Source organism: Sciurus carolinensis, chromosome 3 (genome assembly GCF_902686445.1).
Source record: "Sciurus carolinensis chromosome 3, mSciCar1.2, whole genome shotgun sequence".
In the NCBI taxonomy this organism is placed as follows: domain Eukaryota; kingdom Metazoa; phylum Chordata; class Mammalia; order Rodentia; family Sciuridae; genus Sciurus; species Sciurus carolinensis.
In genome coordinates this window covers 163,648,915-163,669,563 of record NC_062215.1, presented here as the reverse complement: position 1 = coordinate 163,669,563, position 20,649 = coordinate 163,648,915, and the positions used below count along the sequence as shown (strand labels likewise).

The following is a 20,649-nucleotide window of genomic DNA, read 5'->3' as shown; positions in this document are numbered from 1 at the left end:
CGGGGGTGCTGGTGTTTGGAGGAAATGGCTTTGGAGTGGGCTGCTCATGCATGGGCCCTGGCAGGAGGGATGGCGCTAAAGACAGAGTTGCTTTCAAGTTCACAGTGGCATCAGGACACTGCTCAAAGTCTCGAGGTCGGGCGGGGGAAAGCCCGCAATCAGGTCAGACTGGCTTTCTTACAGGTGCTCTGGCCGTTGTTGGGGATGGGCAGGATTTTAGTGGAACACTGGCGACAAGCAGGTAAGGGAGAGCAGAGGCCAGGGAGGTGAGGACAGAGGCAGTGTGCGGCGCCGAGTGGGGCTGGTTCCTGGGGTCTTTCTCCCCCAGAGCTGAGTGGGCAGCCTTGCCTGGCCGGGCCTGGGGCTGTGGTCCCTGTGCTGCTGAAGGGTGAGGAGCTTCCTCCGCTGGGTTCTGTTTTCCGAGTTTTAGAGCAGCCTTTTCCAGGAGGATAAGAGAAAAGGGAGCGCTCAGAACTGCCTTGGCCGGCCGGCAGCCTCACCTCTCGCCCTGGTCCACTTGGCCATCTGACAGGCCTTCAGGACAAATGCACGGCTGATCACTTTTCCAGCCGGGGCCCCGGAGACTCCGCTGGGCACTCAGAATCTGTCCAGGCAGGGCCAGGTGGATGCCACCCCCAGCTCTGGTGGGGTGTGCGGCTCCCAGGATGGGTCTGCCAGCCTCTGGCCTGTTCGTTCAGCCCACATCAGAATCCAGCCCCTCAGCGGGGAAGGTTCTCTTTCCGGATTATTCTGGAGTATCCTTGCTGGACACGGTCAGGCCTGGGTGCCCTCCCTGCCTTGGCAGGCCCTGGCCCTCTTCCTCGCTGGCAGGAGCCTTGCTGGCCCGCAGTGCTCCCTGAGGCTGGTGTGCTCCTGGGAAAAGTTCAGTCGCTCACTGGCCTGGCTGGCTTGTGAGCCAGTCTCTCCACCCGCCTTCAAGAGGCAGCAACCTCCCTGGAGCCCGTCTCATCTGCTGCTCCTTCTCCTGCCCCTTGGACCTCTAGGGGAGGTCCAACACAACCCCTCCGTCCTGGTTCCAGGCAGGTCCCAGACCCTGCTTGCCGCCTGATGGACAGTCCTGAGGCCATTTCGGGGACCTCGTTTCAGTGGATCTGGGATCTGGCACATGATCAGTCCTTTCTTCTTGTCTGTATCCCTCCCTCCCCTCCCTGCTGTTCATGGATGATTCATCCCCTGTAAATCTCTCTTTCTTCTCTGTGCCCCTCTCCCTGGCAAAAGATATCCTAAGACCCTGCCAAAGTCACTGAGCTCACAAAGCTTCAGCAATAGGCGGCCACTAAAATGAAGGAGGCCGGTGCCTGAGAAGCAATGAAGCGCTTGTCCTTTGGAGATGGTGGGTCCTTGGGCAGGTCGGTACCCAGGAGGTACCTTCACCTTTGAAAGCGTGGGCTCAGGACCCAGGACGCCTGGGGCCAAGTCCCAGCTGCACCTTTTGCTTCTGTTGGCCTCAGGTAAGGCATTAGGCCTCTCTGAACCTCAGTGTTCTCACCTGCAAATGGGAAGGACAGTCCTGTTTTATGGGCTGGGAATTAAAGGAGATCACGGCGGTTACTTCCCGCAGTGCCTGTCACGCGGGAAGTCACTGTCAGCCTTGTTCAGCAGACCACACGCCAGGGTTAAGCCAGTGTGCCTTTCCTCCGCCCAGGGTCTCTGGCTACAAGTCCAGGTCCTTTCTACCACGTGGTCCCAAGTGTGCCCGTGAGCCCTTCCCTGTCACCATCCAAAAGCCAGCTCCACTCTCGGGTGTGCTCAGTCCTTCGGCTCAGGCGTGGGGAGTGAATCTCCAGGGCTCCTGCCTCCCTGGTGCCGGTCATCCCTGATGGCCAGCCTGTGTTTGAGAACGCATATCAGAATGCAGGAGAGAAAGATGTGGTTAGAGGCATATCCTTGAACCAACTCTATTGAAGAAAAAAGAAAATAAGAAAAAAACCCAAAATGTCTGTGTTCTTCGGTACCTGGGCTGACCTCAGTGACCACTCGCTCACTCATGAGCACTTATTGAGTGTCCACTATGTGCTCGCTGCTCACTGTGCTAGACGCTGAGGGCATGACGGTGAATGAAATGAAGGTCCCCGCCCTGGGGGGATTCAATTTTAGGAGGAGGACAGACAATAAAAAATCACAAACAATAAATAAATGGTAGGGTACATTAGTAGGTGATACATACTCTGGGGAAAAGTAGAGCAGAATAAGTGGTGACTAGGAATAGGGGATTGGGAAATTTTATAAAATTTTATAAAATTTTTTATGAAATTTTATAAAAGCAAGGTCAGCCTCACCGAGAAGGGGACAGTTTGAGCAAAGTCTTGGAGGAAGGGAGAAGTCCACCAAGCCCATACTTAGGGAAGAACATTCTAGGCAAAGGGCACAAGTGCCAAGGTCCTGGGAAAGGAGCCCACCTGAGACGTTTGGGAAGCAGCAAGGGGACTATATGGCTGAAATGGTGTCATAATGGGTGGGTGACAAGGTCAGAGTTAATGGGGACCAGATCCTTTAGGGTCTGGTAGCCATTGCAAGGATTTGGCTTTTACCCGGAGCTTTTCCACTGAATGTTATGTTGTGAAGGTCTTTCTGTAATAACACACAGTCTTTTCATTTTGTTCAACTATATAATATTCCACTGCACGTAGGAACTGGGTTTTATTAAGTCATTTTTAAACTGTATATGAATAACATGGACACTTAGGTTACTTCCAATTGTTCTGTAAATGCTATTGTGAATGACCTTGTGCCAACACCATTTTTTATTTGTGCAAGTCCTTTAGGACAAAGTTCTAGAAATGGAATCATGAGGTGGAAGAACGTATGCATATGCAATTTTGATAAAAGTTGCAGTTTGGTCTCTGTCAGTCAGGGTTGTGTTAACTGACATTCCCAGCTAGTGACTGGGCTAGAGACTAGGAGTAAATCTGTCCCCCGCCTCCCCAACTCTTATGTAAATCCTCTCTATGTGGACTATTATAATGTACCCGGATATTCCTTAACTCCTCGTGACTCTCCTGTGAGCTTAGTCTTATTCCTATTTCAGAGATGGAGAAAAAAGCACAGAGAGGTTAAGTTACCTATCAGCATTTGCACAACCAGAAGGGGTTAGAGCCTATGTTCTGATACTCCTATTTCTCAACATGGCCCTTCGCCCCTTTTCTTCATAATGGCTGGAGTCCCAAGGAACCCTGTCCTTCTGCCCCATGCATCTTGGTATTTGAGAGACCTGGGAATAGGAACTGAGTTAAAATGGGAAACCTGCCTGTCCAACTCTGCATCCTAGAGACCCTTACAGACGGGTTGCAGAACGGCCAGGTCAGCAGGAACCAGAGCCACGGTGGCTGAGCTGGCTGACCCTGGCCTGCTCTCCTCTGCCTCCATCGCCAGTCCCGGGGGCGAGGCCTGCAGTCTGGGGGCTAGCTAATTCTGCTCTAGGTGGGGAGTGTCTGCCGCCGTCTGCAGGGTCAGCTTGCTCTGGGATTGAGTTTCAGCATTTCACTGATGAAAATAAATCAGCTTCTATTGCCCTGCGTGGCCCTCGGGACCTCTGCAGGCTGGTGTGTATTTACAGACTTCCTGTAAGCCACCGTTCCTTTCCAACCCCAGGGGCTCCCTGGCTGCTGCAGAAATAGCAATGGATAAGTTTGGGTCCTCAAGCCACCGAGGCAGGAGCGAGAAGGAGAGGAGAAATAGGCCTCCAGCGTGTGGAGTGCCCAGCTGAGCATCTGTCTGAGTTGGGTCCTGGGCATCCAGATCTGGGCAGCACAACTAGGATGGTCTGGTTGTACTCTCCCATTGCACAGAGGGTGCACTGCGGCCCGCCCAGGCTCATCCCTGAGTACCCTGACCCTTTGATTCCAAGTCTACTGCTCTTGCTGATGGACTACGCTTTCTGGGTCGGTTTATTGTCCAGCAGCCGGTTAGAGATGTGTGGGCACAGTTGGAGGTTGGGTTTCGGCCTCCGTAAGAGGGATGGACGTCGGACACCAGGAGAACTCTCTTGTCTTGGGGGATTTGGACACAGGAATGGGTAGCAAGACTAGCTTTCCTTGAAGTTGAGGACAGTCCTTCCATCTCATGCATCTGTCTGGGTGGAATGAGTGACCATGGCTGGGGACCATGGAAGGACAAGACAACTTCTAGAGGGTTCTGACAAGGTCCTGGCATTTTCTGATATCTTGCCCCAAACTCCCTTTCTCTTGCCTCCCTTTTCTGGCTCAATCATTATTTGTACCCAGAAGACTCCCCCAGTCTGTGGACTGCCCTCCAGGCCTATTTCCTCCAGGATTCGGGGCCAAGGCTGGTTCATGCATCCCCAGACCCTTTTCTCCCTGTGGTCTGGGGAGCAGCCGCAGAGCTGAGGTGGGCAGGTTCTGACCACCCTGTCTTCACATCTTTCTGGAAGTCAATGCCCTGGCTGCCTGTCTGAGACGTCTGCCTTGAGTTGCTTTGATTGCTTTTCGAAAAATTGTTAGCAGCATCAGATCCTTTGATGTTTGTTCTTCCCCTTCTCCAGGGGCAGTGAGGTCAGATTTTGCTATGAAAGCTCAGAGCTTCTCCGATCTTTCCTCTTCCCTGCCCCCTCTATCTGAACATGCCCCGGGAGCCTCTGAGATCTGTGGACGTTCCTCCTGGGATGCCAGGGTGCAAAGGACCAGGCTGGTGCCCTGGCTCCTGTCTCCCCTTCAGTGCTGTGCTCCAGAGGGTGGTAGCCTCGGGGCCAGGGAGAGTCACCTCCACCTGCCCCTGGATGGACCTATTTGAGAAAGGAAGCAGACCACGCAGACTACCACTGTGCCCTCTCCTGCAAGGAACTGTGAGACCCCTTCACACATAGAACCACGTGGACCCCAGTCCCGTGTCATTAGCACAGCCAGTTTGGAAACCAGTGTTAATGTGTGGGTGCTGGGAGAATGGCCTGTTTTGGGGTCAAGAATGGAGATTGATCCCATCCCCGTGTGGAGATTTGTGGGAATTGTAAACCTGCCCTGGGGCAGTGTCTTCCGTCTTTCCACAAGTGCTTTGAGCCCTCCCCAGAAGCATCCTCAGAAGGAATGCGTACAGTTCCCAGGGGGTTCCTCTGGCGGGTGGCACTCACCTGGGTTTGGGCACTGGTCTCGCTGTCGGCCTCCATTGCGATCTGCCTGTTGGCGCCCCCAAGCTCTGACACTGTGTCTTCTTCCTTGTTCCTGCTTCTCTGGGAAGCAGGAGGGACGGGAGCGGACTGCCATCGTCATCTCGAGGGAGTCTCAGTTGCTTCCTCAGGGGCTCCAGCCCCTGAAGGGCAGCGGCAGAAGTTAGGCCCGTAGCTCGTCACTTGCCGGCCTCAGTCCATGCTGTCCCTCCTCTTTGCTCCCCAAGCCCCACAGCTCCTCCCCTTCTCCCTCCACACTCCACAGGCAAGGATGCTGCTGAGATGCCTGTGCACCTCGAGCAGTGGGGGTGAGGAGACGCAGGAGGGCGGTGACTGGTGTCCCCCTGCCCCTGGTCCAACTGGACACCTGCCTGGGAGTTGACAGTTCTCTGCCTGAGTGACCCTGTCCTGCTCTTGGGGAACATGCTCTGAACCTGGCCCTGTCACTGCCTTTCTTAGTCAGGGCATGTGGGACCCTGGAAGGCCGGGGCCCTGGTGTCCTGCAGCCCTGAGCCTAGTTCTTCAGGTCCCTTGGGCTAGAGGAGGAGAGAAGGTCCCGGGGGCCTCTGGGAACACATTTCCATCACACACACATGGTGCTGGGCCCAGCCCAGGCAACGGCCCTTCCTTCCTCCCTGGACCCTTGACAGGCTGCCAGGGCCCCCTCTGGGGAGGGCCCTGCACTCTGACCATGCCTTTCTCCTTCTTGGTGGCTCTCCTTAGAACCAGAAGTTTTAGAATTCAGAGCTTTTCTCCTTCTTCTCTCTCATGTCACCCCTTTGGAAACAGAGGCCCAGGAAGAGGAATCTTGACTGAAGGTCAAGCAACTAGTTAGTGACCAGCTGGGATTGAAATTGGAATGAAGCGCCTGAGGTCTCCCCTGCCAGTTCCCTCCACCCTCCACTTGGCTCAGGGCTTCTGGGCTGTAGCACTAGAGGCATTTTGAACCCCATATTTGCTTGTTGTGGGGGGCTGTTCTGTGCATTGCAGGTGGGTGACCAGCACCCCCAGCCTCTTCCCACTAGATGCCACTAGTGTTCCTTTCAGATGCGCCAACCCAGAATGTCTCCGGACATGGCTACTTGTTTCCTGGGGGACATCACCCGGCTGAGGATCACCTTTCCCTTCCACCTCTTCTCTTTGCTGGTGTCACCTCTCCCCCTCGTAGGCTGTGAAGTAGCTCTTCTGTGTCCTGCTTCCTGCTCCTGTTCTGGCCTGGGGCTCCTTGGAAATCAAAACACTCAGCCATTTTGTTCCTGATGAGCAGGAGAAAGAGCCCAGCCTGGGAGGATGCGTCCACACGCGCCTGTGATGAAGGAACGTTGCAGGAAGGAGCTGAGCCTCCCAGTGGCTGGCCCACGGAGCTTGGGCTTCCTTCCTTCCAGAAGACCCTCAGTGTGGGTCCCCAGCTTCAGCTGTGCTAGCTGGGAGTCATCCTGGAAGGAGTGGAGAAGCTGCTTGACCTGTAGTTGGGAGTTGCTGTCCGGGGCTCCACTTTCTTTGCATGGCTGGACCTGGAGCTTTTGTGGTTCCTAAGTGCTGGGGCTCCTGGTACCGTTCCAGTCGTCCTTCTCAGGGTGTTTGGCCCAGATCTGGCAGTGGAGAGGACTTCCCTTGGGGAGCCCTGGGTAGCAGTTTTGGCTCTGGCACTGACCGTTCGTGGCTGTGGGAAACTCTCCCTCCCAGAGTTGATGGACAGAATAGGGGCTGGGTGGGGGTTGGGCTGGTGAGCTCAGGATGTCCACTGGGTTGATCAAGTGGTGATTCTAGGAAATGGCCCGGACTGGCTTCCCATGGCGATAGCAAATCTGGAATCTCAAAGACTCTTGGGTGCCTGAGGAAGTTTCAGAAGGCCTCTAGGTCTGCCTGCCTGTCTTGTGAACTTGTGTTTTATAACACTGCCCTGCTCAGGGCTGTCACAGGGGTGCTCTGGAGACAGAACAGACCACATATCGGGGCAGTATGTGTTGGTTGAACGACAGCACATCATTGGAGTCTGGGCCATTTCCGAAGACTCTTCTCTTTGCTGGACATTTGATGCCATGGTTGTTATTTTAGCAGAGAAAGAGCAGGTCAATTTATGTGTCCTAAACCTTAAATGTGGCTATGATATATGTGGGTCACAGAGGTGCCATGTTCTTGGCCACCATGTTCCTGGCAGATGCTGAACTGGCATGAATGAAAAGGGACAGGTATAATCTTAGGCTGTGTTGTCAAAAGCATGGTTTCCAGAAAGCGGGAGGCGATGGGGCTGCTGGGCTTCTTACAGGGGCTGCATGTGGCTTCTTCATTTCAGAGTGACAAAGAGCCTCTGAGAGCTACACTGGGTGTCTGAAGCCAGGCCTGGCGGGGCGTTGGGAGGGTAACTCATCAAAGGAGCCACTCAGGAGGACCCCCCACCATGTTCATGTGAAGGATGCTTGTGGGGAAGATCTGGCTTGTTTTGAGCCACCCCAAAGGGCACCATAAGGACAGTTATTGTAGAATATGGGGCATGGGGTTGGTTTTCTTTTTTTTTCCTTGTATTGTGTTAAAATCCACCTGATTCAGCCACCAAAAGTTGAAATGGGCCTTTGGGGGAATAGTAAGATCGCACAACTGCAAATATTTAGGTTCAGCGAAGACCAGATTTTGCCAAACTTGGCTATCATGCTCAGCCAGCAAGAGTTTAAAATTCAGACCCCAAGCACCGCCTCTGACAATTCAGTCTCTGTAGGTCGAGGGTGAGGCCAGGGGATCAGGGTGTTTATGGAATCCCAGCCGGTACCTGGATGGTGGTGAAGAACCACCAGAGGGGTGGCCATTTTTTGGCGCTCTAGTATGACGGGGTCAGGCTGCTTATTACATATGAGCTGATTTTAGGTTTATCTATGTGAATGTGTGGTAGGAAAAATATATGTACTTTGTACACCAAATCTGTGATCTTGATGCTTAGGGCTAGTTCAAGTTAAATTTGTTTTTAAAATTTATAATAATACAGATGGCATACAGATGGGCAAGTAAATATGAAGATTGTATGCAAATGAACCTAGGCTAGTGGTGTCGTGGATGAGGCTGGGTGGGGACAGGCTGTGGACTGGGGTACCTCAACGCTTTCAAGAACCTGTACTTTGTTGCTTAGTTCTAGAACCCTCTAGGGAGGTGAGGGGATCATTACAATAATTCATCCAAATTGTCTTCTTCCCCAGTTTGGAGCCTGAGGCGTCGGACCCTTTTCTTGCCCCTCCCTCCTCACCCTGTTCTTAAGGGCTGGGGTGCAGCTCAGCGGAGGAGTGCCGCCTGGCATGAGCGAGGCCCTTGTTCCCTCTTCAGCACGGCAGAAACAAGGCCCAATGAAGTCTTTGGCCCTGGATTGCCCCTTCCCCCGGCCATCTCACTGGGGACGATAGGGCAGTGGTTGTCTCACAGGGTAGCATGGGTAGCATTTTTGTTCTTTCCCTTATTTTTCCCTTTTACCTAAGAAGCAGCAGCCAGAGAGCGATGCTGGCGGGGCGGGGGTGGGCGTGAAGGAGGAAGTGTCTGGAGCTCAGTCCAGCAAGCTGGGGAGGCAGGTGGCCTGTGCCTGGCTGGCTCTCCCTCCTGAACCTCAGTGCCACTCCTGGCTGTGACGCTCTGGGCACCAGGGTGGCAAGGCTGTGCAACCCTGGGCTGCAGAAGCACTCGGTGTCACAGGCTAACTGGGGTCTTCCTGGTGACCTGCAAGGACAAGCAAAGTCTCTGAGGCCTGTGAAGTTTTTCTCTCCACCATTCGGTTTCCACAGATGGGAACAGCCGGTCAATGGAGCTTCTCGGGCAACCTGGAGATGCCCACTGGCACCCCAGAGCTAGGCCTCCCAAGGCGTCAAGGTCACTGGGCTGAATTCAAAGCCTTGCACTGAGAGCGACACTGGCAGTGGGTGGGGCTTTGGCCTCCTGACCCCCTCCCAGAGGCCTCTCGGGGAAGCACGGGGCTCGCAGGGTTTTACTTTTTGTGTTTTTCCTGTTCTAAGCCAAGGAAGTGTCCTGGCTCCAGACTCTGCCCTGTTGTGGGGAGAGAGGGAGAGAAAGGGGGGCAGAAAAGATTTCCACCTTATTGTTCAGCAGCTGGAAAATTGTTGTCATCTGTTCCGCCTTCCATTTGCTGAGAATGGGAAAAAAATGTGGAAAATTTGGGGAAATAAATCTCAATACCCTCCTAGGAGGGCTCCTTCTCTCCGGCCTCGCAGGCCGGGCCCGTCTGCTCGGGGCTCGGTCTCCGTTTGCTCCCAGGGTCTGTCTCCCGCTCGTCCTCTGGGTGCTGGGCTGCCTGGGTCTGGCGCTGGCTGGGGCTGGGCTGGGCGGGAGCAGGGCCGGCTGGACACTTCTCTCTGCCGGCTGGAGGGCTCGGGAAGCCACTGTGATGTCATTCAAGAACTCCATAGCTGCAGGATGATAAGTGAAGCCCTGGGGACTCAGCTGGCTGAAATTACAGACAGAGTTTTATCCTCCTGGCTTCCTACAAGCCAGAGTGAGCTGAGAGGGGGAGAGCGAGCTCCAGAGCAGAGGGTGTGTGTGTGTGTGTGTGCGCGCGTGTGTGTGCGCGCACATGGGCAGGCTGCGAGCGGCACTGACTCCTCCCACCCTGACAGTCCGAGGGAGCCCGAGTAGGACCCACGCACTCCGAGCCGCAGCCATGTAGGAATATTTGAAACTTCAGGCACCAGGAGCTCATCGCAGCCGCTTTCTCCCTTCTCCCTCTCCGTCCAGAGGGTAAGCGCTGCCCGGCAGCTGTGTGGCCTGTGTGTGTCCCGTGTGGCTCTCTGCTGGGACAGGGTGGGGACGCCTCTGTGCCCCAGGGACCCGGGTGTGCCTCCACCCGACCCGGGAAGGGTGTGAGGCTGGGTAGGGCCGTAGCCTCCGGGTGCCTTTGGATGTGAATGTGGGGGACCTTGCTGTCCCCTTCTGCCGTTGCTCCCTGGGCCAGGTAAGAGCCACTGCCTTCTGGTGGGCGGGGAGCTGGGTGGTGAGGACGGTGTGTCTGGGGCAGAGGTCCATCTTGGGTGAGAACGGGGTAGGCGGAGGCATGTGGCAGAAGTGTGGGTGGCCCCCTTTTTGTGACTGGAGATTTGGGGCACCCCGGTGCTGAGGGTTCTCCACTGTCCTCCGCTGGGGCTCCCATTCACGGCTTTCTTCCCCGCTCTGCTGGCAGGGCTCTGGTGGCTCCACTGTCCCCCTGGCCAGGGCTCTCTGAATGCCAGCGTCCTGGCCTGGCAGGGAAGGACTGGTGGTTGTGGGCCTGGGAGCTATTTTTACCCTCCCAGTGTGCCTGCGATATCTGGTGCCCGGTAGGCGAGTGGGGAGCGGTGCCCCCAGCTGGGGTGTTAGCACCGGGCAGGGCACTGCAGGCCAGGCCGGAGTCGGGAGGCCGACCGAGAGTCAGCGTCGGTTCTGCAGGCCTGGGCTGGCATGTGACCAGAGCAGGTTGCTCACGCTCCAGGTCCTGCTTCCTCAGGTCACCAGGGAAATAAAGGTCACCATCAAGATCAGGTCTTCTGCCCCTACTCCCTCTCTCTGGAGGGCATGGTATGAATTCAAGTCCACTGGTATCTGGGAATCCCCTTCCTGAGGCGGTCCTGGGGACACATATGTCACATCACTGGACTGAAGCCCCGTAGGTCCTATACAGAGGATCTGTGGTCCCCCATCTTCCTCTTGAAGCGCCGTTAGTGTCAGAAGCCCTCCAATCTGAGCCAGGAGTCCACTCGGTTGGGCACTTTCTTGCTGGGTGACCTTGGGGGGTCCCTCAGTCTGCCGAGCTTCACTGTCAGCCTGTAAAATGGGGAGTGTATAGGGGATGGATCGACCCTCTGGGCCCTTCTGTTTAAAAGCTCCAACGCTTTTAAAATGTTCCAGGAGCCCCTTTGAGGTCCCTCCGCCACCCCGAGGGTCTGTCGCCCAGGTTGGGGGCTCAGCGAAGAGGGCAGCGGTCTGGGTTTCGTTTCCTTGGAGGCTGACTTTCTCGAGTCAGGGCCCCAGGCTGAATGCAGACGGGGTTGCTCAGATCATCAGGCCTCCCTCTTCCCTGCTCCCTCTTTCTTTCTTGGCCTCAGCAGGATGGAGATGTGGCCAGGAGAAGCTCACTTGGCCCATCTTCCCTGGATTCACAGAGGCTGGCTTATGGGTGACACTGGTGAGGTCGCTTGCACAGGGACAGAGCCACCTGTGAAGAGACTGACAGCAGCTCTGAGAAGAATCTCGTTCCCTTCTGTCCACTCTCTGAAAACGCCATGGGTCCTTTCCAGAGTGTTAAACAGGGAAAGACAGGCCTCGCCTGGACTGCCTGTCCCCTCTGCCTCCTCCCCGTGTGACCTGGATCCCCTGGGCGGCACCTGCCTCCTGCTGCTTTCCTGTTTCAGAGGCTGTGTGTCCTCTGTGTGGGTCCCCTTTAGGAGCTTGGGGATTTCTTTCAACCCCCAATTCTGCCCATCTTTGGAGCCCCTGGGGAAGCTCATTCCCTTTATAAAGTTCCAGAATTCTCTTCTAATGGTGGCGATAATGGGCTGCCTCAGTCTCCTGCTGGCTGGCATGGGGCAGGAAGTCAGCCCAGTTAGAGGTCAAGGATTATTCCAGACTGAGTCCTAGAGGCCCCTGCTGTCCATGCCAGGATGTTTCAGGAAGTACCTCGGTCTTGCTGGGGCCCTGAATGGTGCGCTCTGGTCCTCTCAGTCCGCATCACCTCCTCATGTTGACCCCAAGCCAGGTAAAACCTGTTGGGGTGCTCTGGCCAGATGCTTCTCAGGCCCGCCAGCTGGAAGGCTTCTGTCCTGTATGCTCTCTCACTTCTGGACAGAGGATGGTATCCTTCATGCATGTCTTCGATGACAGAGAGGGAGCCCAGAAGCTGTACCCTTACTTTTAGATGAGTACATCTTAACTTGGGATTGATAGAATTAGAAGTGTCCATTAACTCCCTAAATTATGTGCAAAATTGTGTGTGTGTGTGTGTGTGCGCGCGCGCATGCGCGTGTGTGTGCATGTGTGTGTTAGAAAAGATTATTCTAGGATTTCGTCAGAAACCCCAAGAGGTCCTTGGCTTAGGAGAGTTAATGTCTGCTAGCCTGGAATGTGGCTGGGGAGCCCACGGGGGATGCCATGGAGTAGTCCAGCTCAGCCAGTTTACAAGGACCTCCTCTATAGAATATGAGGAATGTGCCACTCTTGGATATTTTGCCCACAGTACCTCCCTTTAGGAATAGCTTGGGGTCCACCTAGAACCCTTCATTTTCCATTGCATTGCAGTGGAAGAAGACTGTCTCAGTGACAACTCAAGAAGCATTTATAATATGTGCCAGGCTCTGTACTCGGTAGGACCGTCCTATACAGTCATGTAAATTAACATTGAACTCCAAGAGGCTCCATTCACATAGACCACATTGTAAATGGCATTCTCTGAGAACCAGGCCCTCGGGAGAGAGAGAAACAGAGGTCCTTCCTCAAGGGGCACTCAGCCTCTGGAAGACAGACAGACATCAGTGATGACCATGCAGTGGGTGCCACAGGAGAGAGGACACCAGGGACAGTGGGAACATGGCAGAGCTTGACCTGTGTTTGGAGGTCAGTAGGAAAGGGTTTGGGACTGAGTCGGAAGGAGGACGAAGAGGTTTGCCAGGGAGTTTGGAAGTCTCAGGGGTAAGATGAGGAAGGGCATTTCAGGAGTGGGAAGAGCATGTGCCGAAACACAGGGAAGAACATATAAATAGTTTAGTAAGAATGAAGTGGAGGGTGTTTGGGATTGAGAGTGGAGCTGAGGCTTTAGCAGGCAGGCAGGGCCAGGTGATGAAAGGTCTGTTTATGGTGAGAGCTATCGAAGATGGCGGGCAGGGAATGGACAGAGGAAGCGTGCAAAGAGCTTGGGTATGCCTGGCTTTGCCCAGGGCACGTAGCTGCTGGATCCTAGCACTCGGCAAACTTGCAAGTATGCATTCAACCTCTTCACCCAACAGCTTTGGGGCCAGGCGCAGGCCAGTTAAGTGGTTGCTGCAGGCTCTCTGAGCCAATTAAGATGGGGGCCATCTTTCTGAGCAGTGGGTGTGTCTGGCCACAGGGGTTGGCTGGAAGGACACACTTCCCCTCTGTCTCTTCTTCAGAACCACAGCGCTTCTGGCCTCCCTGGGACCCAGCGCCATCCTCTGACTCCCTCTACCACCCCAGCCCTAGTCCCTGCCTCCCGCCATGGCTGGGGTAGTCTGAGGCTAAAGGGGTAATGGGTCCAGAACTTGCTGTCCTGCCTGCCTCTTAGCCCAACCCCACTTCTCACCAAAGTTCACCCACCTCCAGACCCATGTGACCTTTGACTCCCGACACCTATTTTTAAGGAGTTCAGATTCCCTGCCACAGGGACCCTGGCCTGCCCTGCCGGCCTGTGCCCTGGGAAGGTACCGTGCCTCTTCCTCTTGGCAGCGCACTGATCTTCCATGCAGGCTGGTCATTGCTCCGCTGGGTGATGCCTTTTAATGAATTGTCATTTGCTGGATATGGATCCAAAGGACTTTTTACCAACAAGGGCCCCATCTTGAAACCCTCAATAAATCACCCGCTGTTCAAACCTGGCCTACTGGTTGGTGGGGGAGGGGTCTCTCCTCATGGAGTCCTCATCATGGAGGGTCCCTTTCTCTCAGTCAACCTGGTGGCCCCCTTTATGCTTCCCAGCTGGGCTTTTGTTCTGACATCTACCTAAGGGAAACCCTTCCTGCTTCACATTAGGAAGTGGGAGGGGGCTTCCTCTCAGGGTCTGGAGTGCTGTTCACCTGCGTATGGGTGTCCCGAGGTACCATCCACCTGTGTGCCCTAATCCCAGGGGACCTCTTTAAAATGCTGATTTGTGGCCCCACCCAGACTCCAAGTGACCCAGCATCTACATTTCTGACCTTCCCTGGAGGAGATTCTTATGAGCATTAAAATTAGAACACAATTACTCTAAAACCAAATCACCTTAGCATCCCTGTTTATTTCTTTTGTTCTTTTGTAAGTGTACTAGACCGAGTGCGTGGACTTCTCTGCGTCCTGGCTGGCGTTGTCCTTCCAGGGCCACACACGCCTCCGTGCAGTGCGCGGCTGGGCGGGAGCCTCAGGGAGTAGGTCCACGTCCAAGTCAGCTGGGGATTTTCCTCAGATCTTTCCAAAAGCATGACTCGCACATCTGGATCAGGCCAGGATGGAATAGGGGCCCCTCGGTGCGTGTAATCAAATAGCAACAGGGGTGGAGTCGTGGGCTTCCAGCTGCTGCCGAGGAGGGCGGGGAGCGGGTCAGACAAGGCGAGAGGACCTCGAAGAGACTGGACTTTTCACGTTCCCTAGAGAAATGGTGAGGAGAAGGCCCAGGAGGTAGGATATCGGGGGCGGGGCCTGGGAGCGCTGCACCCTGGGCTGCCTGCCAACTGGGTTTCTGCTCCACTCTGTCCCATTGCCACCTGTGCCAGTACCAAGACCCCTAGCCAGTCAGACCCCCTCTCTCCCATCCCCGCTCCCTGAGAGACCAAGTCCTTCTCACCGCTGGTCACTTGGCCTGACCTGGCCCATCCTGTGGAGGCTGCTGGGTCTTGGACCCGACGGCTCTGGCGGCCCCTGAAGCCATCTCCCCTTGCAGGCCCCTCTCCGCTCCTTCCCCACCTGATTCCACTCCTTGTCCTCGTTCTGTCTGCCTTTCTCCTTTGCCCTTCCTGCCTTGATGGATTGAAACCAACCTTGTGTTCCGGCTTCTTGTGGTCCTGGTAAATAGCTCTTAATGTGGTCATGGAGGACAGGGAGAGGGAGGGGCGGGCGTGTGTGTGGCTGGGGGGGCACTTACCTGCATCTCGGCCAGAGGGGGAGGGACGCCGCTCCACAGGTCACGCCTATCAGCTGGGCCCTCCGCAGAGCCCTCGAGGGACTGGGCAGGCCTCCGTGTCCTTGATTCTGCCCTTGGTACAAAGAGGAGGACACTCAGTGCAATGCAGAATGGCCTGGAGCGTGTGGCTCTTATGACCAGCGCTGGGCAATCAGGAGTCACTGGCCCCTTCTTTGAGGACAGCAAGAAACATTTCCATTTGCATTTAACAAACGGGATTTAATTAAACAATTTATACCTCTTCGATTTTCTTACAATGCCTTAGTGGCTCAGCAGTTACTGTTTCTGATTTCACTACAAACAGTAGCCCATGTGGGGATAAATTACATGGTGGAATAGGTTTAATATTGACATTTTCATAATCTATGAAGAATGAGGCCTGGCCAGAAGGCGCAAGGAAGGGCCAGGATGTCCGGTGGCAGGAATCAGTGGGAACGCTCCCTCCTGCCTCCCGCCAGTTCACACCTTGCCCCAACCCTGTGACCCAGGGCCACCACAGTAACCCTTTGGCCCCATATCATCGGGGGCTGGCTGCGGTCCCAAAGCCTCAGGGAAAACTGGGGTCAGAACTGGTTGTGCAGAGCACAGGACCTGCAGAGCATCCATCTCCCCGGGGTGTGGGGTCTGTGCCTGATCGGGCACCTCTGCGCTGGCTCTTGGTGATGTCACTCGGCTACTGTGGTTTGTGTGTGTGTGTGTTGATCAGGACGTTCTTGTTTTGTGCTCGTCTGATCACTTGTTTTTGGCCGCGGGCTTCTGTGTGAGGGTTTATTTTTAGAGACTGTCACTTCTGGCCTGAGGGCTGATCCTTGGGCATGGCAAGAACATTTGTATTTTCTGAAATGTTTGTGGTTTTAAATTTAAATATTTATTTTGGGGTATTGCTGCCTTTTATGTGTTTATTTTGCTGTGTGTGTGTGAGAGAGAGAGAGAGGGGGAGAGGGAGGAGGTGAAAGGAAAGCAGCAGAAGACACATTCTGCAGCCTTTCAGGGGGATCGGCTCTGATTGCAGGGCACAGCTCTCCTAGGTGCTTGGTACGGGCGAGTCACTCGTTCTGCTCTTGGATGAGCTGCGGTGCCACCTGCCTCCCAGGGTTAGAACCACGCCTGCGGGCAGTGCCTACACCCGGTGGGCACTGGGGAAGCGCGCACTGCCACTGCCGTTCACCACGCCGCGCTGGCCGTGGTTCTGAGTGTGGGTCACCTTGGGAGCGTAGGGGCCGAGTGTTTCTGATTTGGTGATTTGCCTCAGGGTCCTGGTTCAGCGTGTGGCTGCTGGGTCTGGGCTGGGGTTGGCGCAGTCTTTGGGAGCTGGATGGCAGCGGGAGGGCCGTGCTCGTGTGCGTGTGTGCGCCGGGTCTGGAGCTGCGGTGCTGACTGTACAGGGTGTGAAATCGTTGAGCTCCTGGGGTGGGGGCGGTTCTCGCTCCTGAGTCAGCCCCTTGGCCTGGAGCCACCCAGCACTCCCTCTTTCCTGTAGTGAGTCCTGGGGGTCCGTAGAGCTGTCTGCAAACAAAAAGGAGTGCTCTCCCCAGTGAAGACCTCTGCCTTTGTGTTTTCCCTCCACCCTGGTCCCCAAGCCCCCTGCCCAAGCTCCCTGCAGAAGGAACGCCTGTCCCCTCTGGCAAGGGACTGCAGGCTTTGTCAGGTGCGTCTCAGCTCAGCCTTTCAGGGGTCCTTCCTGGCCCTCTGGTGGGCCTACTGCCACCCTGCCCTGGACTGGTACCCGTTCCTGCAGGCTTGGTGTGGGCTGTGCTTGCTGTGGTGGGCCAGGGGTTCCTGAGGTGGGGACAGTGCTGGGGGAGGAAATGGGAGAGACTTCAGAAAATGTGGCACTGGGCAGAATGAATGGTGCTGTATTTCTGAAAGGCTCTAGAAAATTCTTTGTATTGAGCCAAACTTGGCGGTGGAGGCTGGAGGGCGAGCCCGTCTTGGAGAATCCCAGCCCTGCCTTCAGCCTCTCTCCGCAGCCCCACCCGCCCCGGCACGCACCCTTCCCCGCCTGGCAGGCTCTTCCCCCACTTCCCTGGGCCGAGGCTGTCCTCAGGGGCGCTGACACCTCTGTGTGCAAGGCGCAGCCTAGCTCTCCTGGCCTCTACCTCCAACCCAGAGCAGGAATTCAAGGAACTCTCCAAGATGTGCTTGTGGAGGGGATGAGTGTGCTTTGCACGTCACCGTTCAGGAATGAATGGTCCCATGATGGACACGACTCTCTGGCCGTGCACCAGACGCAGCTCAGCATGACCCATGTCAGCTCATTTCAGCGTGCAGCCTTGTGTGTTCGGTGAATACTGGCAATTCTTAGGGTTCAACCTGATTCTGTTATTGTCCCATTTTACAGATGAGGCCCAGAGGGTAATTCAAGTCTCTGTGTTCAGGAAACTGGTGAAATGCCAGAGATGGGCTTGGGTGGGTGGTTTGCCCTCAGGACTCCTTGCCCAGTCCTAGGCTCTGCTGCCTGGTCCTGGCATGGGTGAGGGCTCTGCCCAGAGGCCTATGGTAGGGGCCTTTTGTCCCCTTCCTTTGCGCCTCCTTAGAGTGGCAAGAGGAGACTCGGGGATCCTGGCAATGGGACTCCAACTCTTTTCCTTGTGAGAAAGTTGCCTTCCGCTGACGTCTGCTGTCTCCCTTGCTCTGTCCTCACAGAGGTGGTAGGACATACCCAGGGGCCCCTGGATGGGAGCCTGTATGCCAAGGTGAAGAAGAAGGATTCCCTGAACGGCAGCACCGGGGCCGTCAACGCCGCACGTCCTGTCCTGTCGGCCACCCCGAACCACGTGGAGCACACGCTTTCCGTGAGCAGCGACTCGGGCAACTCCACAGCCTCCACCAAGACAGACAAGACTGATGAGCCTGTCCCAGGGGCCTCGGGTGCCCCTGCTGCCCTGAGTCCCGAGGAGAAGCGGGAACTGGATCGCCTGCTCAGTGGCTTTGGCTTAGAGCGAGAGAAGCAAGGCGCCATGCACCACGCGCAGCACCTCAGGTCCCGCCTGGCTGGCGGCCCGGCTGTGCCTTCCTCGGGCCGCCATGTTGTCCCAGCCCAGGTTCATGTCAATGGTGGGGCCTTGGCCTCTGAACGGGAGACAGACATCCTGGATGATGAGCTGCCCAACCAGGATGGGCACAGCGTGGGCAGCATGGGCACACTGTCCTCCCTGGACGGGATCACCAACACCAGCGAGGGGGGCTACCCAGAGGCCCTGCCCCCACTAACCAATGGCCTGGACAAGCCCCACGCTGCAGAACCTCTGGTCAATGGTGGGGGCTACCCCTATGAGGATGCCAGCCGGGTAGTGCCCGCCCATGCTGCCCACGCGGCCCCCATGCGGCCCTCCTACTCCGCACAGGACGGCTTAGCTGGCTACCAGCGGGAGGGGCCCCACCCAGGCTGGCCCCAGGCAGTGACCACCTCCCACTACGGCCATGACCCCAGCGGCATGTTCCGCTCTCAGTCCTTTCCGGATGCCGAGCCCCAGCTGCCCCCAGCTCCAGCCCGTGGGGGCAGCAGCCGGGAGGCTGTGCAGAGGGGGCTGAATTCATGGCAGCAGCAGCAACAGCAGCAGCCACAGCCTCGCCCACCTCCTCGTCAGCAGGAAAGAGCCCAGTTGGAGAGTCTGGCAACCAGCAGGCCCAGCCCCCAGCCGCTGGCGGAGCCCCCCACCCCTGCTCTCCCGGAGTTCCCCCGGGCGGCCTCCCAGCAGGAGATCGAGCAGTCCATTGAAGCGCTCAACATGCTCATGCTGGACCTTGAGCCGGTCTCGGCCGCTGCCCCGCTGCATAAGTCCCAGAGTGTCCCTGGGGCCTGGCCAGGGGCCTCCCCACTCTCCTCCCAGCCCCACTCAGGCTCCTCCCGCCAGTCCCATCCACTGACCCAGACCAGATCTGGCTCCATCCCTGGTGGGCATTCCTTGGGAACCCCTGACCTGGCCCCTCCTGGCAGGTCTTATTCACCTTACGATTATCAGTCAGGTTCAGCTGGGTCCAACCAGGGTTTCCGTCCAAAGAGCCCAGCCTCCTCCTCATCTACCTTCCTTCCAACCACCCATGGCCCCCCAGGGCCTCAGCAGCCCCCAGCTTCCCTCCCTGGCCTCACCGCTCAGCCTCAGCTCCCATCAAAGGAAGCGGCCTCAGACCCCTCCCGAACCCCAGAGGAGGAGCCCCTGAACCTGGAAGGGCTGGTGGCCCACCGAATAGCAGGTAAGAGCCTTAGGGTCATCCAATGGGGGCATTCCCTCCTTCTTCCCTCTGCCCTTCCCTCTTGTCTCAGTTGGCCTTGCTGGGGGAGGTGCAGCACTGCTCTGGCCTGGCAGAGGCTCCAGGAGCTGGTGTCCAGCACCCTCCTTGCCTCCGTGTTTGCAGACACCAAGCCAGGCACCGAGGTTCGGAGGTCAACGTCTGTCAGTTCCTGCCCTCGAGGCATTTGCCATCTTGTCAGGGGACAGGGAGATAGACAGATAATTCCAAAAGAGTGCAACGTGTGCTGTGACGGAACTGAGACCGAGCCCCAGAGCTCGGGAAAGCAGAAGTGAGCACCCAGGGCCACCAGGGAGGTGGTGACTCTGGGACTGGAGCACAGACATCCTGGGTGGAGAGGAGACTCTGCACCTGCCCACCATGCTTGCTGTCCTCAGACTTCAGGTCCTTGGGGCAGGAGAAGGCTGGAGGGAGGCCTCTGTGGACTCAGTGTCCCTCGCAGGCCCTCCCAGAGGCCATAGTGAAGCCTGAGTGGCTACTCGGATGCCCTTTGGCACTGTCTGATGGCTCAGCCTGGTGGGAGCCTTTCAGCTTTGCTTTGTGAGGAGGTCAAGGTCCCCTTCTTGGTTAGCTCTCCTGTGAGTCCTTGTCCAGGACCAGCTCTGCATAGGAAATAAAACTCCTTTCCCGATCCAGAAGGATTCCTGCAGAGAGAAGAGAGTGGGACAACAGAAGAACCAAGTGGGGGAGAAAAAGGCAAGGAAAAGCCAGTGTCTAGGCCGCATGGGAGGACAGCGTGGGCTCCCTTCCTTCCCACCTGCCATAGCTTATGACTGTGTCACAGGGACAGCCAGGCTGGGGTGGAAATCATCTCAGGTGATTTTTATCGTGAGACCAGAGCTGGGCAGGGGTGGCCCAGACTGGGGTGAGGTGGGCCTCGTGCCCAGCCCTCAGCCAACAGGGTGGTGGACTCAGCAGGGAGAGAAGGCTGGGCAGCTGGCTCTGCCCTCCACTCCTTTTCCTGAATTTAGGGGAAGCTGAGTCACCATGCCAGCTGCAGGAGGAAGGGAGGCACCCTCCCTGGGGATGGACCCTGGGTTTGGAGAAGCAGCTCACAGAAGGCTAGCTGGCTTTTGGGTTGAGGCCAGGACCTGGGTGCCCTTGCTGCTGTACTTCAGAAACCTTATTCTATTAGTAGCTAGCACTTGGCCACAGTGGAAGCGTTTAGGCCATGAAGTTGGCCAACAGGGTGCCACCTCCCTGGAGAGCTGGTGTGGGAGCTCACTGTTGCTTTAACCAAGTGTCAAACACAGGATGAGCAGCTCTCAAACCCTGTGGGTGAAATGCTCCATGAGGCGATCCACTTGGGGCTTTGACTTCTGCTTCCCCCCACATCTGGGTCCCTGACATAATGACACCTCCCTGACTACTTCTTCATTAGAAACCCATTTCTTCCCAGTTTATTGAGCCA

The 20,649-nt window shown here is 56.3% G+C and overlaps 1 protein-coding gene across 15 annotated transcripts in view; it reads left to right on the top strand.

The window, feature by feature from the left end:
- Positions 1–20,649, top strand: part of Tns1 (tensin 1) — a 184,730-nt gene that overhangs the window by 122,585 nt on the left and 41,496 nt on the right. For all 15 annotated transcript variants that reach the window (XM_047544728.1, XM_047544724.1, XM_047544725.1 and 12 more), the window contains one exon: positions 17,631–19,181. In XM_047544728.1, coding sequence (XP_047400684.1) covers positions 17,631–19,181 — 1,551 coding nt within the window. The remainder of the gene's footprint in view (positions 1–17,630; positions 19,182–20,649) is intronic.